The following is a 15,942-nucleotide window of genomic DNA, read 5'->3' as shown; positions in this document are numbered from 1 at the left end:
CGGATGTAACGGAGAATCCGGAATTTTTTCAAAATAAAACATCTTTTGTATTTCGAAATAAATAAAACGGAATTAAGGCAAGTTCTTTCTGTGCGGCCCGATACCAAATGCGCTGCGGAACGGTACTGGTCCGCGGACCGGCGGTTGGGGACCCCTGCTATAAATTATGCCTCGGTGTGAGTGTGAGCGAGGATAGTTGTTCGTCAATGTATGCTCTGCGATTGGCTGGCAACCAGTGCAGGGTATATTTAATGTACGCTACACAGTGATAATTTTACTGTATGAGCCATGTGAGTCCCAGGCACTCGCTGATCAGAAAAGTATGAGTCCCATTCTGCATTTAGAGAGTCCCAAATTTCGAATTATGAAATGGACTACTTATGCAATTGCATATGATAATAACACAAACAACAACAATATAGATTGATAATAGGTTTATTTCTTATAAACAAATGCTGCAAAAATTTGAATAATTCAGGCATACAAGATTTGCTGAGAAATGGGTTCTTATTTCATCCCATGGTTCAGTCTTTGAGTTTTAAAATTCTCTCTTTACTCTGCTTCCAATGATGCAAGGCTTTCTCAAAATCAACTTATTGCAAAAAACTATCCAACTTTAGCTGCTTCCTCTGTGATATCTCCGCAATAAACTTTTGCAACACTTCTTTTAACGTTACACAACTTGGCAATCGTCTGCCGATCTCGCCAATCTCATCTTGCGAGAACGGAAATCTCATCACGCAAGATCAAAACAACAATGGTGGCAATTGTCAAACTGCGATCGTTGCTAAAAAAAAAGAGGTACCGTAGTTTTTTTCTTGTTGTTTTGACTGAGAAATTTCCTTGCGTCACAAAAATGCACATTATTTGGAACTGTGCGTCCTGCGGAAAAATTATGCGCCTAGGACGCGGGACGCTTAGGTAACGAGATGGCTGGCTAAATGTGCTGAGGTTTTTTTTTTTTCTCTGGCTTAAACCATCCTACCATTGAGACAACAGTTGGAGTCTATCGCCCCCCCCCCCCTCCCCCTCCTCTTTGCGACTATGATTTCCTTTCATATCTAAGATCGGGGCACTTAACTTAACTTCCATCCCCCCATGTTGATTATTGCCGTCTTGCCTATGTTCCTCTGAATGGGTTGTAACTGGGAAATAAATTTCCTTGTGATTTTTTTTTTTTGGATAGATGGCCAATAAATCCGATTCTGATTCTCATCAACAGGTAGCAGCCCCCTCAGCAAGATCTACCCCCCAGAAGACTTGCACCCCTGCAACCAAATCAACACCTAATTCAGAAAAAAGGCCCCAGAAGCCCATAATACAGGCAGCGGCTGTGCCACTTGAGTCCCAAAAGAAAACTGAAACTCCTGCAACCAACTCGACACCTAATTCAGTCACAAGACCCCAGAAACCCTTAAGACAGCCAGCGGCCGAGCCAACAGAGTCCCCATCTTCACAATCAGTGCTTGATCGCTCTCTGGAAACGGACGCTGTTGGCAATTTTGCCTCCACTCATCAGAAACCACAGCTCTGTGCCAAGTCAACAACGTCCAGCCCTGCTGGCCCTCCCGCAAAGAAAACTGTTGGTGGTCCTGGTAAAGTATAATGCTGCTTATTAGGGCTGAATGATTTTTAGGAAAAACTGAAATTGCAATTTTTATTTTATTTTTGGACATATATCGCAATTTTGATTCAAATCGCGATTTGCTTAAATTGAAGCTGCAGTCTTCAATATTCACCATGTATAACATTTTGTCAGAATTTGGGGGGGGGCCTTGGAATGGATTAGGGCATTTACATGAAAAATGTGTCTCTACTTACAACATTTTCTTCCAGAACCAACTCATTAAAGCGGTAGAGGCACCACTGTAATTGTGTACCGGTATATAAAAAAAAAAACAAATGTTCTAAAATTTCTACTAATAACCATGAATGTGAGATTAGAGTAAAATATTTTTTCAACATTTTTGCCAGAGATTTAACTGCCCCAAACACAGGCTGAGGGCTTAGCAATCTTGGCTGAAATTCATATCAGAATCAATTTAATCCCTTCACAGTGATATTGAGTGTGATGGTGTAAATATCATAATGGAATTATTTCTGAATGTTTTATGAACGCGGAAGGTAATTATTTCTTAAGAGTAAGTACATTTTTTTTCTCGACTTTCATTCTTCAAATTTTGCATTTTTGTGGAAAGTGTTTTTTTTTTTTTTTACTTTTATGTACCATGTATGTATGTATGTATTGGTCCAAATATAAGACGGCCCTGATTATAAGACAACCCCTTCTTTTTCAAGACTCAAGTTTAAAAGAAGACTTTTTGAACACCAAATTAATTTTTGTACAGAAAATAATTACAGTACATCTGAAACAAATGATTATAACAATATATTTGAGAGGAAAAAGCATGTTATTTTGCCTCATTCAAATCTTAATATCTGAACATTCATTCATTCATTCATCTTCCAAGCCGCTTGGTCCTCACTAGGGTCGCGGGGGTGCTGGAGCCTATCCCAGCTGTCTTCGGGCAGTAGGCGGGGGACACCCTGAATCGGTTGCCAGCCAATCGCAGGGCACACAGAAACGAACAACCATCCGCACTCACACTCACACCTAGGGAGAATTCAGAGTGTTCAATCAGCCTACCACGCATGTTTTTGGAATGTGGGAGGAAACCGGAGCACCCGGAGAAAACCCACACAGGCCCGGGGAGAACATGCAAACTCCACACAGGGAGGCCGGAGCTGGAATCGAACCCGGTACCTCTGCACTGTGAAGCCGACGTGCTAACCACTGGACTACCGGGCCGCCTATCTGAACATTTAAATCTGTAAACTAAAGTGCAATCACATTCGTAAATGAATGGCTTCTGGTTTTTGAAATGTAAATTACATCATAACTTCTCCTCAGCTGCCGGTTCACCTGGCCGATCTTCGACCCACTTTTCCCAGATTGTCACGTTTCTCCATGTTCTGTTAACTCTTTTGTTATTTTCTTCTCTTTTCTTTCTTATCACCATTTTTTATTTTTCTTCTTTGTGCTACCGCTATTTTTATTTTTATTCTTTGTGACGGATTCGCTTTGGCCTGGGGAGTCAAGTTCAGCATTCGCTTCAATGTTATCTGGCGGCATCTAGCGTCGTGAATGGGTAAAACGTCTAGACCCCAAATATAAGATGACCCCCCACTTTTTCAGTCTTATTTTAATGCAAAAAACACCGTCTTATATTCGGGCCAATATGGTAATTCAATCAATTCAACAAATAAAAAGTACTGGTATATAGTTCCTAGAGATACTTTTAATAATTTCCTGGGAGTAGCGAGTTGCTCTTGGCCTGAATGCAGTTCCAGCCAGATTTCCGGGAAAAGTGTACTGTCCACCTAAGCACTTATTCTGGGCTTTCCTGACTCTAGTTAAGATTAGCGTTTCGCATACGTTTTTCCAGCTTCTCGTGTTCTCTTGTGTTGCTCGGTGTTGCATGCTTAGCGACTCCACATCTCCCTTTAGTCGTAAATGCTACTTTGCGACGATCTGCACTGAGTTGCTCGTAGCTGCTGTTACAGATATTGGTCAAAGCAAAATATTTTGAGTTCATTATTTGCGGGTTGCCGGGAAACCATTTCGATCTAAAAACAATGAATCATTCAGCACTTTTGCTTATTGTATAGTTGTGAAACAAATCACACTGTAGTGAACATTTTTGCACTTGTCTTCACTTTGCCGTCAACCAAGCTTAAAATGTTTTTGTTACAAAGCTGTTTTAGTTGTGTTAAAGGTGCACATTGGCACGATTGTTCGGAAGTGTTTACTAGATGCAAACCTGGACCCTTGATGCTATAATTTCCTGTTTTTATGTTCTATTGCTAAAAGGTGTACAGGTAAAGTCTTTGCTGGACCGATTTGGAGACAGATGTCAGGAGCGCACAAACTCCCCAGCAGGGCGAAGCATTCAGCAACCCACAGTAAATCACTTGGCGACACCAAGCAATAGTCTTGTGCAAAACAGGCTCATGGCTGCCCAAGCAGCAAAAACAACGACAGCTGATCTCACCCAGAAACAAAAACTGGTAGGTAAACACGATGTGTTATCATAATTATCCTCCCAGGCTGATAAATCATCACAGCAGAGTTCAAATTCACATTAATTTCCTCTTTTTCAGGAGCGTGAGACTGAGCTGGCTCAGATTCGGAATCGGCCTCAGGTGAATAATATGTGGAAAATCATCGATGCGGGATCAGAAACCAAGAAAACCACAGATCTCAAGGTTTTGACCACCGTTTTTAATTCAGTGTGTCTGTGTGTGTTTATATGTTTAAATGGCTGAGTATACGAGTGTAGGCCCAAAATAACATGTCGTATTTTCCGCATTCTAAGGCGCACCAAAAAGCATTCAATTTTCTCAAAAGCTGACAGTACGCCTTATAATCGAATGCGATCAATATATGGATCAATATTCTGATTTCTCAGACGTAGTATTTTAAATGTTCTGTAAAGCACTTGAATACAGCTGCAGCTGTTGTGGAAGCTCTACATAAATAAAGCTATATTGTATTGTATTCCCTTTAGCGTAGCTCCATCTGGTGAATGACTAACGCAACCCCAGTCACTAGAAAATTATTCATGAACAAATAATGTATCTTTGTGCATCCATCCATGCCAGCACCTTATAGTGACAGAACAAATAAATCCTCTTCTATCAGATGCCAAAAAGTAGGAAATTGACAAATGTATCCTCTATCTGTGGCGATTTTGTTTGGTGGTGTGCCATGCGATTTTTTTGAAATTATTTATTTATTCCCCCCCAACTTTAAAAAAAATGTGCCTTGGCTCAGTAAAGTTGGGAATCCATTCAGGTACTATTCATCCGTGCACATGGTAAGTGTGTAGTAAGTAAATTTGTCATACAACAAAGTCAGACTCGCATATCATGCTTGAGAACAAAGCTAATTATTGCCAATATTATTATTAAATGCTGTGCGATATGGCTAAAATGTAATATAATATTTAATACAGTAATGATATTATTATTGGCTCAGGGAAAACTGCAAAACTAAATTATCAGTCCAAAAGTATGTGGAATGTGTAATTTATTTTATTTTATGTTTTTTAAAGAATTTGCTGGCAGCCATCGACATAAACAAAGTGAGGAATAAATGAAAATAACAAAATATTGTGTCAATGTGCAGAAAAATCTGGTTACCAGGAATAAAAAAAAAGGATAATTTCAAATGCATCTGACTTCAGGCGCTACGACGCAAAATAAGAAAACGTCAGTGACCTTTCGTGATGGGTGAAATTCACATAAACAACTGAGATTGTCCAATTTGAGAAATGCATATCTAATTATGTGTTCCTGCTCTCAGTCAAAATATGCAGGTATCAAAATTAAAATGACAACCTTGACCTTTGAAAATAGATCCCTCCAGACACAATTTGAAGCAAAGTAGAGCAAGCTATTAGGCATTCCTCATGCTGAATGTATTGAATAATCAAGCTCCACCAAATTAAACACGATTGGAAATAACAACAGAGCAAATATTTTCCAATTCCGTAAACTGAACAGAGCAAATATTTTCCAATTCCGTAAACCGAACTAAGCCAAGTCTTTGTGAGACGGACGCATGTCACAACACATCAAAAAAACAAATAATGATGATTGAGTCCGTGATTTGGACACTGCCTCCTATGGATACGAAAAAGGATGAATAATGTGAAGAACTAAAAAGGCAGCCATCAACATTATCATTCATTAATGCCACTGAAAATTTCTAATTTTAATTGTCGATACAGGAAAAGATACAATGAGACAATCTCTCAAATTGGACAATGTTAACTATTTATATGAATTTGACTTATCACAAAAGGGTGTTGTAACTCTCAAAGAAATACTTTTTTTATGGATATATGGGCATGCATGACATACTTTGTGTTGGTCTGATAAAATTCTCTTTCTTTGTTTTTATTTAGGAAAAACTTGACAAATCTGTGGATAGCAACATTGTCTTATTTGAGACAAAAAATGACTCAAAACCTCCTTCTATTGAGGCTGCAAAATCACCTGGAAAGGGCAGTCCTCCAGGTATCCACACTATTTTCAGATTTTGTGTGTGTGTGCGTGCATGTGGGTGTGTGTGTAAAAGATGCTGTCCTGAGTCCAATCCTGCTGGAATGTTCTTGACAAAATTTTGAATGCAAGGAAATTTAAATTTATTGTCGTGAAAGTACATTTCAACAAGATGGCATCTCTGACATCGGTAAAAATTTAAAATAAATTCTTTAATTTTCAGTGATTTATTTTCAGGAATCTTTTTTTTAAACTGGTGGTAGTTTTTTTTAAACATTTTTTTTATTGATTAGAATAATACTGTGCAGAGGAGTTCAGATTTTTTTTTCTGCACACTCAATTTCCTGTCACTGATGTCATGTTTTTCGTCAGACCGCAAACTACTCAACTCAAATGTATTTAAAGAGCACTTTATTTATTATTATTTCTTTATTTTTATTATTTATTTTTATTTATTTTAAGCATGTATTGTTATTATTATTATAGAGCAAAGTAGTTAACACTAATTCCATAACTTGTTATTGTATATATCAAATGGAGAACCACTCTTTTTCGATGCTCTCCTCATGCTGAGTCATGGCCCACTCTTTTGAGTTTTCTTAATTGGTCATAATTCCAAATGAGTCTATCTGCATGTTTAACACGATTGTTTTCAAATTACAGGTTGCGGGATCCTTGTTTGTCCCCCAGCCTCCACATCAAGTCCAATGAGAACTGCTGCCCACACAGACAAGGACAAAATCGCTGAAATTTCCAAACATGAAGATCACAATGAAGACAAGGAAATAGAAATGAATGTTGACCATTCCATTAACTCGACAGTTATTAATGATCTGTTTGATGGAGTTCTGGAACAGTCCGAGGACCAGGATGATGATGATGATGAGGAGGAGGAGGAAGAAGATGCCTTGAATATGTCTTCCATGTCCCTTCTCACACCACTGGCAGAGACTGTTTCTGCTGTGGTCAGGAGTCCGGAGCGGATGATGGTATTCACAATACATCATTTATGATCATAAACATTAGAAATGTTGTGTATGTGGATTTTTTTTTTTTTTTGCTCAGATCACATCTCTCATAAGGAGATCAAATTCAGTCATTCACCTGTGAGAGCCTGTAATCCATCCATCCATTGAAAATATATAATTTTATCGCAACAAATGTACTATTTTCAGTCGTGGTTGAGCTACCGTTTACATCTCTCTGGAATGAATCTTTTTAGAATCGATGATCCTTTTGATAATTACTCAAGTACCGCACCAGTTAACTTTTCCCCTCCGGGAAAATTTCAGTTGGCGACAAGCACGGTGCTGCAATTAGCACTTAAGTTTACCAAAATGGACATATATTAACGCTATACCAGACCTGTGAATTGTCTGATTTTCGTATTTTGTGATAGAAATTATTGAGTGCCAACTCGTTACGGTCGGAATGCTGATTGTTTTAGATATTTAAAAAAAATAAAATAAAAATCAGCACCCACCATTAGCAGCTGTGTAGCGTTGAGCCACAAAGTACACATTTCATAAACAGTGATAATTTTACAGTTTGAGCCCTGCGAGTCCCAGGGACTCTATGATCAGAAAAGTATGAGTCCCATTATGCATTTAGAGAGTCCCAATTTTGGAATTCTGAAATGGTCTACTTATTCAATTGCATATGATAATAGCACAAACAAAAACACTAGACATTGATAATAGGTTTAGTTCTTATCAACAAATGCTGCAGAATTTTGAATCATTCAAGCATACAAGATTATCATCGCAAAAAAAACTATCCAACTTTAGCTGCTTCCTCTGTGATAGCTCCGCAATAAACTTTCGCAACACTTGTCTTAATGTTACACAAGTTGGCAATCGTCTGCTTTCCACGGTGTGGCGGCCGATCTCACCAATCTCGTCTCGCGAGAATGGAAGTCTCGTCACGCAAGATCAAAACAACAATGGCGGCGATTGTCAAACGGCGATCGTTCTGGAAAAAAAAATACTTTTTTTTTTTGACTGATAAATTTCCTTGCGTCCCAAAAAACGCACATTATTTGGAACTGTGTTTCTGGCGGGAAAATTATGCGTCTAGGATGCGGGACACAGAGGTAACGAGATGGTTCCATGAATGAATGTGATGAATTTAACACAACATTGCAAAACAAAAAAAGAAAAACTGCATGTCCATATTGAACAGTCGCCCAATTCATGAAACCACCATCATCAGAGACAAAAAAAACATTTGAAAAACTGCAGTGTTATCCACACTATTTGATGAGCTGCTGGCTCTTGGCGTTGAAGAGCAGCCTCCAATTTTGAAAAACTGGAGACAGGATGGAACTCATACTGTAATTAAGCGGTTTCTTAATTTCAGCGGGGCAAAACCAGAGTGTAAACCGGGTGCTGCTATCATGATTAATCCTTGTCTGAAAGCCACCTTCTCTTCTTTTTCTGCAGACGTCAACTCCAGCTAGTTCATTCATTGTGAAGAATAACACTCCAGACAAAGTTTGCCAACCCTCTACCTTCCAGAGACCCAATATAAGGAGTACTGCATCTGACGTGATTGATGAGAATCTCAAGTTACCTTACAGGTACGTTCAGAGTGTCCTCAGTTGATGACATCAGTGAACGGTATGCAATGAACTAGTTTTCACAGCAGCCTGAGGAATATGCTGTCACGTGATACAAGAAAGCATGCCCGATTACCCGCTTTGCCATACCGAGATGGCCTTGAGTCCCTGATGATCGCCCTTCCATTAGACTTTTTCAAGACCGGTTACAAGAGAGAACCACTATTCAGAACATTCTTGGAGGTGGTTCTTAAGCAATTGTCTTGGGACCGCGTCGTCGCTGTCCTCTCATTGGCTGACGGCCATCTAGCAAGGAACTCCACCGCACACGTTAGTTCCTGGTTTTATGTGAAAATCCTGCCCGTCAGTCATAAAACTACAATGAACACAAGTGTTTTACAACAATGCAATATTTACAATTTCAGATATACTGTGGGATGATTACAGTCATACCTCGGTTTTCGACCATAATCCATTCCAGAAGGCTCTTCAAAAAAACATTTTGTTTGAAAACCGAAACCATTCTCTTTTATATATAATATATATATATATATATATATATATATATATATATATATATATATATATATAATTATTACTTTAAAAAAAATTCAAGTGCACGGATAGTTCACCACTCGGCCCCATTCCGTTGAATGAGAGGTCTCAAGACACGACAGCAAAGTGCTGCCGCTTGCCGGTCCCGTCTGTTATGATAATAAAGGGTTCGTTGATTGCCCCAAAAAATAAAGATGTGCCCTCCCTTTGGCAGCAATGATTTGAACACCAGCTCAGTGATGTGTGGTTTTCTGTTCAGCCTGTATATTGCCGAGCGGGCATTAAATCCACCGTGAATCCCCTGCTGAATGGAGAAAGAGTACTTAAAAAAATGCTAAATTAGCCATCAAAAGTCCTTAAAAAGGTCCATAATAAAAGGCAAGTGGAAGAGTTGAAACCCTGAATAACTGTACAGTTGGCTCCTGTGCCCCACATACCTACCGCCCAAGGGCCGAAATGTGTTCGATACTCGGTGGCGATGACACAGCACGATCTGGGCTAAAAAAAAATAACCCCGCACACAAGGCGTGCATGGTGAAATTTTACAGAGTGCCTTAAAAGCACACTCTCATACTCTCCATCACTGGTGTCAAACTCAAGGGGCCAGATCTGGCCGGTCATATCATTTGATGTGGCCCGCGAAAGCAGCTAAAACATTTCAACTTCCATGATCCTTTCTAAAATGTCTACCAAAATTGTAATTCTCATATGTAATAAATAAGAGATATATTCTATGCATTTTCTTGTTACCAAACCCCTCATGATAGCTTGACTTCATTTGGTTTCAGTCATAACGGCCCTCCAAGTGCAACGGTAACTAAAATGTGGCCCGCGCTATAAATGAGTTTGACACCCCTGCTTTACATGCTTGCTATACAAGCAACGTGGTGCGTTTCATGTTGATAACGGCACTGAAATATTACCAGAGCAAAAACATAAGTTAAAAAAAAAAGCATAGTAATAATAGCTGGCAACTAAAGATATTAAATTTCATTTTAATTTGTGTTAATTCCCAAAAATACTATGTGGACTAAAATTTGAATACATTTTCCGAACCAATACATTTTTCAACACTTTTGAACAGTTGAACACGATATTTATCTTTATTTTTAATTTTATTTATTTATTTTTTTACACACCACTGATTTTTCCAAATAGTCAATGACTAAAATCTATTGTGATATTAACTCATTCACTCCCAAATACGTTTTTAAACGTCTTTACAGACTTGGTCTAGAATTGGCTGGTACTGAATGAGTTAACTGAACCATACATTTATTGCTATTATTTTTGGGGGGAACCGTTTAATCCCTAATATGTACATATCTGTTTTAGTGTTGACGCCTACAGGTCTACTCGAGTGAAGGAGCACGAGAAACCCAGTGCTCAGGACGTGGTATTGAAAAAAGAGGTTTCTGACAGAGCAGAGGAACTCAGAGGCTCCAACTTGCTTAGCGTCAAACAAAAGTTAAAGGTTTGAAAAAAGAAATTGAATTGCCTCAAAATATTTGTGCGAATTGTTTTGCCTCAACTTATTCCCGTCATTCGTCTCGCTGTAGATTCTCACAAATGAGATGAACCTGCAGCAAACGGTCATCCACCAGGCCAGCCAGGCTCTTAACTGTTGCACAGATGAAGAACACGGGAAAGGTTCCCAGGTGGAGGCCGAGGCAGAGAGACTCTTGCTGGTAGCGAGTGAGTCAATGTTTTCATTTTCGTAAAAGCACCTTACGTTATGCCAAATTTGACTGACATTCATGTCTGATGAATGCAAACACGTTTTTATATGTATAGAAGTTTTCATATTCATCAATTTCATGGTTGTATTTATTTTGGGCCTAGGTTTATTGATCAAATCTGGACCTAGCCATGCTTAATCCTCTTAGACAAGTACAGTGGTACGTCTACTTACAAAATGAATATGTTCTGGAAGAAATTTCTTAACTAGAAAATTTTCTAAGTAGGGACGCGTTTTCCATGTAATTGCCCTAATCCGTTCCAAGCCCCACAAAATTCAGACATAAATGTTTTATGAAGCATAAAAATGCTTCACAATATGTAACAAATACATGATACAATTAGATTATTGCAGAATAAAGTTGTGCATAATGTTAAAAAAAAAAAAAACAGGAGGGTGCTCGGTAATGACCAATGGCAGAGCAGCTATAAGTATAGGTGTGTTCACACGGCAACTTTTACTCCAGTGTAGCACCGGGGCTACCCCCCGTGGAGCGTTCACACGTCATACCGGTGTAGCCCTGAAAACAGCTTAAACCGGAGCAAATTTAACACTGCTCAGGAGGTGATTTAAAAAATTTACTCCTGAGTAAATGTTAGTTTGCGGGGCAGCTCCGATATAAATATGGGACGTGTGAATGCTACAGGGGTAGAGTCGCTTCACGTGAAGAGTTGATTACATGCAGGTATTGAATGCGTTGCTTTCGTGCTTTGTTGTATTTCCGTATTTCCTGTTGAGACGTTTCGTAACTTGAAAATTTTGGATTAAGAGATGTACCACTGTTGTGGGTTTTTTTGTCGTTTTTGTATACTTTCATTTGTTACAAATACTGTACTTTATACTACACGATTGTGAATAAGGCCAGAGGAAAGTTCAGCCAGTCATAATTGGTTCTTTTAAATGACACTAAAATTGATTCCCAATAAAGGGTTTATATGGCTGCATTGAACTGTGAATAGCTGCTGGTGAATCCTCAGCAGAGGTGCCCAACCGTTTTAGACCGAAGATCTACTTTTCGATCAACCAACCTCCTGCGATCGACCCGTTAAAGCCCATGCGCGCATACACATGCATGCCATGATGAGAAACAGTCATAGCGGCCCCAAAGATGAACAAAACAGAAAAATGAAGTAAAAACAAGAGTTTGTGGGTTAGTTAAAAAGAAATCACTGCCTACCTTTGTTGGGACCTGACGTGAAGGCATGGCACACTTTTTGCAGGGTGTTAACTATCGTAGCTCATGTGTCCTGTTTTAAAATGCTTCTCTCTGCACTCCAGATTGCCATTCTCTGTCAGTGCCATCGGTGAATTAAACATGAAACGAACTCTGAATGAGAATAATCATAATAATAAAAGCGATGGCACAACAGCTCTCAACAAACAACTTACTGCTAACAACTTCCTGTGATGCAGGTCACACATCACCGGAGGTTAAAGGTGACCTGCTTTTTAATTTTTTTTTTTAAATCCTTTTTGTTCAAGTGAGACTGCTAAGGGTGCATACAGTGTGCACTAACAAAAAAATAGCGACCGGTAAATCGCGATCGTCGTATTGGGCACCCCTGATCCACAGCATTCAGTTCATAAAAGGAAGCTAAAATTATATCGAAATTATATCTGGAAAGCCTAGAAAAATACTTTCCACAAAAGTACTTTTCTAATGTCATGTCCACTCTTCGCTGATTGGTTCATTCCACTATTTCTTTGCTCAGATTTGCGCCGCCTCAGAAATGCACTTGAGGCAACTGTGACCAGACTCAATCGCTAGTAAAGCGCTAAGTCTCGATTTCCAGGCTAAGAAATATAAGAGCACTTCACTCATTGCATTTATGTATTTGTTTCCCCGCCCTAGCTGAAAAGAGGGAGGCCCTCAAGACAGAACTGCAGCGTCTGAAGGGTGAGGGCCCAGCGGGCCAGAAAAAAACCCCATTGGTTTCTAAGCCCACCGGCATCTCCGCCTCCAGGGGCTCCATCTGTCTTCAAGAGATACGATTGCCTCTTAAGGCAGACTTTGTTTGCGCTATTGCCAACAAGCCAGGTAAAGTTGAAGTGGATTAACAAGTGATCATAACTGTATTTTTTTAACAGACATTTTCTTGACATAATGCCAATTATTATATCTCAGAATCAATGAAACATTCCTTCTTCATAATGATTCGGGCTGGAGCTGAAAACACAGTGGCCACTCCCCTCTCAAGCACACACTGTGGGCTCAGTGGGGATACGCTAACCTTCCCGACAAAGTTCACCTTGTAAGATGCACAAACTCACGACTCTAAATGTAAAGCATATGACTTTTTAAAAAATTTAAGTCTATAATTAGTTCTTTTTTTAATTCTATATTTATTTTCACAAACTAAATTGAATGGTTGCATTGCATTGCAAATATAACAAGCAGAGGGCTGATTGTTCCTCTTTCTCTGTACTTTCAGATCTGATGTCTCCAGTGAGTTTACTATTGATATTGAAGTATATTGTCTTGTGAGTATTTGAAAAAAATGATTCAACAATATTAGCATCCTTGACCCTGCATGTCTCCTTTTAATGAAAAAATAATAATTGTAAACTAAGTCATACCACAAAGTTCACACATTGCAACTCGAGCCTAAACGAAATGGTCCTCCTTTCTAATTTCTCTGGCCATTTCAGAACCTTCTATTTCAAAAAGCTTTCTGCACTTTAAGGTGCTTCTCCAGTGTGAGGTTCACATTCAACGAATGGCCAATTTTCATACCATTTTCATACATAGAATAGAAGCTGAAATAGTGGCTGCGATTGCGCTACGCATCCACTAGATAGTGCTAAACTAAAGGGGATAAAATACAATACAGCTTTATATTAGGCCTTCACAACTGCTCTAACAGTGAAAACTGGTCACATAAACCGACATAGAAATGGAAATGGCATTACAAAACAATAAATGAAAGACAAAAGTTATAAAGAAAATTGCTAAAACAAAAAGGCACACAAACGCCATGAGCTCACATCCACAAGGGGCTGAATATCCCCAGAAGTCTTGCTTGTCTCCTTCCTTCGTTTTGTCACTACCTTTTAGAAAGGTGCAAGACCGTGTTTTTGCATGTACCAACCATTCTTTTTACATCCTCAGGTTCAAAAGCGTGAAATTAGTGGTGACAAGAAGAAGAAACCCAGCAAGTCAAAGGTATGTTAATTTTTGAGGGCAAGAATATTACCAGCGCATCAGAATTTACATACCGGTAATTCTTATTTACAAGTGATGTTTGTCCAGATAAGTTGGAAGCCCGTGATTTGTGGATGTCAATATGAACCACTTATTTATCAACCCATCCCAATTTTGGTGTGTGCGTCGAAGTTTATGCTGACATAGCCGAAACACATCTTTTGTTTTTTTTGGGTCATTTTTCACAAATGGCTTTGGATGTGCTTTTGGAATTTTGTTGTAAAGTTTAATTTATCTGCCTAATTTTCAGGCCATCACCCCAAAGAGATTTCTGGCTATCACGGTAAGATTATGAAAGTATTTTCTTCTTTCTGTTCTGTAGCTGAGCTGATATTTTATTTTGTAATAAACAAGTATGGACTCTTGACATACCGAATAAGCTTTACAATTGGTTGTGACAAGGAGAGGAAGTCTCTTAATGCCGTGTGTTTAATCTCACTTACCCAGGCACTCTAGCACTTAGAGTATACAGTACAATACAATGCATGCTAATTTATATAGCACTTTTACAACAGCGGCAGCTGTAACAAAGCGCTTAACAAAACGGTTAACATAAAGTAAAATAATAAACACAACACATAACATAAAAGTATGCTTGTTTTTCCACTGCGGGTTGCCAACCTGTGGCAACTTCACATGACTGATATCATCCTCATTTTGGTGTTAATATCTTCTTCATGTCCATTTCTCTATTTCAATACAAGAAAAGATATAATGCCCAGCCCTAATATACGTGGATATAAAATTGTTGTTGCGACTTTCAATCAGGAGTGTTTTGTTGTCCAAAAATTACAGTATTTATTCCAACTTTTTCTATGCTAACCTTCCTGGTTGGCAAAAAGTATGATTGCTCGTCATAAAAATTTTAAATGATCAGTGTCAACACACAATCTTGTTTAGAAATGGAGTATTGAAAAAAGCAAATGTACTCACGATGAGTAAAACGACCTCGAGGAAGTTGAAAATTGTCTGTACCTGTTTATTCTTTTTTCTATTTTTTGAGGGGGGGTGACTTCTTATTCATGCCTTGCTCAGTGCCGCATGACTAACCTCAGAACAAACGCATACTAACTAGGTTTTGTTGGAATTCATTATTTGTGTTGTGGTCACTTCTATGTTTAATGATCTTTGTTGTTAGCTTGTACAATGCATTTTTCTTTTAATCAACAAACTCATGTTTAAATTTGTTTTTCAGAAAAGCGGTCAGACACCAGGTATGTCCAAAATCATTCTCATGCAAATGTCAACACTTGGCGTTGAAATGTGTTGGAGAACTGTCGTCATGACAATGCTAATTTTTATTTTTTATTTTAACATGACCGGAGAGCTCAACCAGTATTTGAATACCGTATTTTCCGCACTATAAGGCGCACTTTTTTTCCCCTCCCCCCCCAATTTTGCTGCTGTAGAAGCATAAATTTCCCCAGTGTGGGACAAATAAAGGGTTATCTTCAATGAATGGCATATTTTAAAAATGTTCATATATATGGCACCATTATAAGGTGCCGAGAATAGAAGCTACATTAGTGTCTGCGGTTGTGTTATGCATCCACTAGATGGAGCTACAGTTAAGGAATACAATACAATACAAAACAACTTTTTTTATATCGAGCAGGGGTGCCGATTACCTCGATCGCCATCGACTGGTAGATCACGGACTGGTACCAAGTCGATCACGAAGGGTGTAGAGGAGAAAAACAAACAAACAAACAACCATTTGTGTGTCTTTGTGCATGTTAGTACCGGTAATATAGTTTTTGTGTTAATCTACACTGCACCCTAATCATCCTATCGGTCTCATTTTCCCAAAAAGTATTTTAAAAA

At 38.7% G+C, this 15,942-nt stretch overlaps 2 protein-coding genes across 2 annotated transcripts in view; both read left to right on the top strand.

Annotated features, from left to right (window-relative positions):
• anln (anillin, actin binding protein) overlaps positions 1-15,942 on the top strand; it is a 30,557-nt gene that overhangs the window by 8,249 nt on the left and 6,366 nt on the right. The window contains exons 5-18 of the mRNA XM_052071036.1: positions 1,227-1,595; positions 3,872-4,068; positions 4,162-4,266; positions 5,970-6,081; positions 6,730-7,055; positions 8,508-8,644; positions 10,514-10,652; positions 10,738-10,873; positions 12,769-12,954; positions 13,042-13,168; positions 13,349-13,397; positions 14,026-14,079; positions 14,369-14,401; positions 15,314-15,332. Of these exons, the coding sequence (XP_051926996.1) occupies positions 1,227-1,595; positions 3,872-4,068; positions 4,162-4,266; positions 5,970-6,081; positions 6,730-7,055; positions 8,508-8,644; positions 10,514-10,652; positions 10,738-10,873; positions 12,769-12,954; positions 13,042-13,168; positions 13,349-13,397; positions 14,026-14,079; positions 14,369-14,401; positions 15,314-15,332 (1,989 nt within the window). The remainder of the gene's footprint in view (positions 1-1,226; positions 1,596-3,871; positions 4,069-4,161; positions 4,267-5,969; positions 6,082-6,729; positions 7,056-8,507; positions 8,645-10,513; positions 10,653-10,737; positions 10,874-12,768; positions 12,955-13,041; positions 13,169-13,348; positions 13,398-14,025; positions 14,080-14,368; positions 14,402-15,313; positions 15,333-15,942) is intronic.
• Positions 10,121-15,942, top strand: part of asns (asparagine synthetase) — a 116,356-nt gene continuing 110,534 nt past the window's right edge. The window contains exon 1 of the mRNA XM_052071115.1: positions 10,121-10,135. The gene's annotated coding sequence lies outside the window, so the exon portion shown is untranslated. The remainder of the gene's footprint in view (positions 10,136-15,942) is intronic.

This window comes from Hippocampus zosterae, chromosome 7, assembly GCF_025434085.1.
Source record: "Hippocampus zosterae strain Florida chromosome 7, ASM2543408v3, whole genome shotgun sequence".
NCBI classification, from domain to species: Eukaryota; Metazoa; Chordata; class Actinopteri; order Syngnathiformes; family Syngnathidae; genus Hippocampus; species Hippocampus zosterae.
Note: the sequence above shows the minus strand (reverse complement) of the source record. Positions and strands in the feature narration are given on the sequence as shown.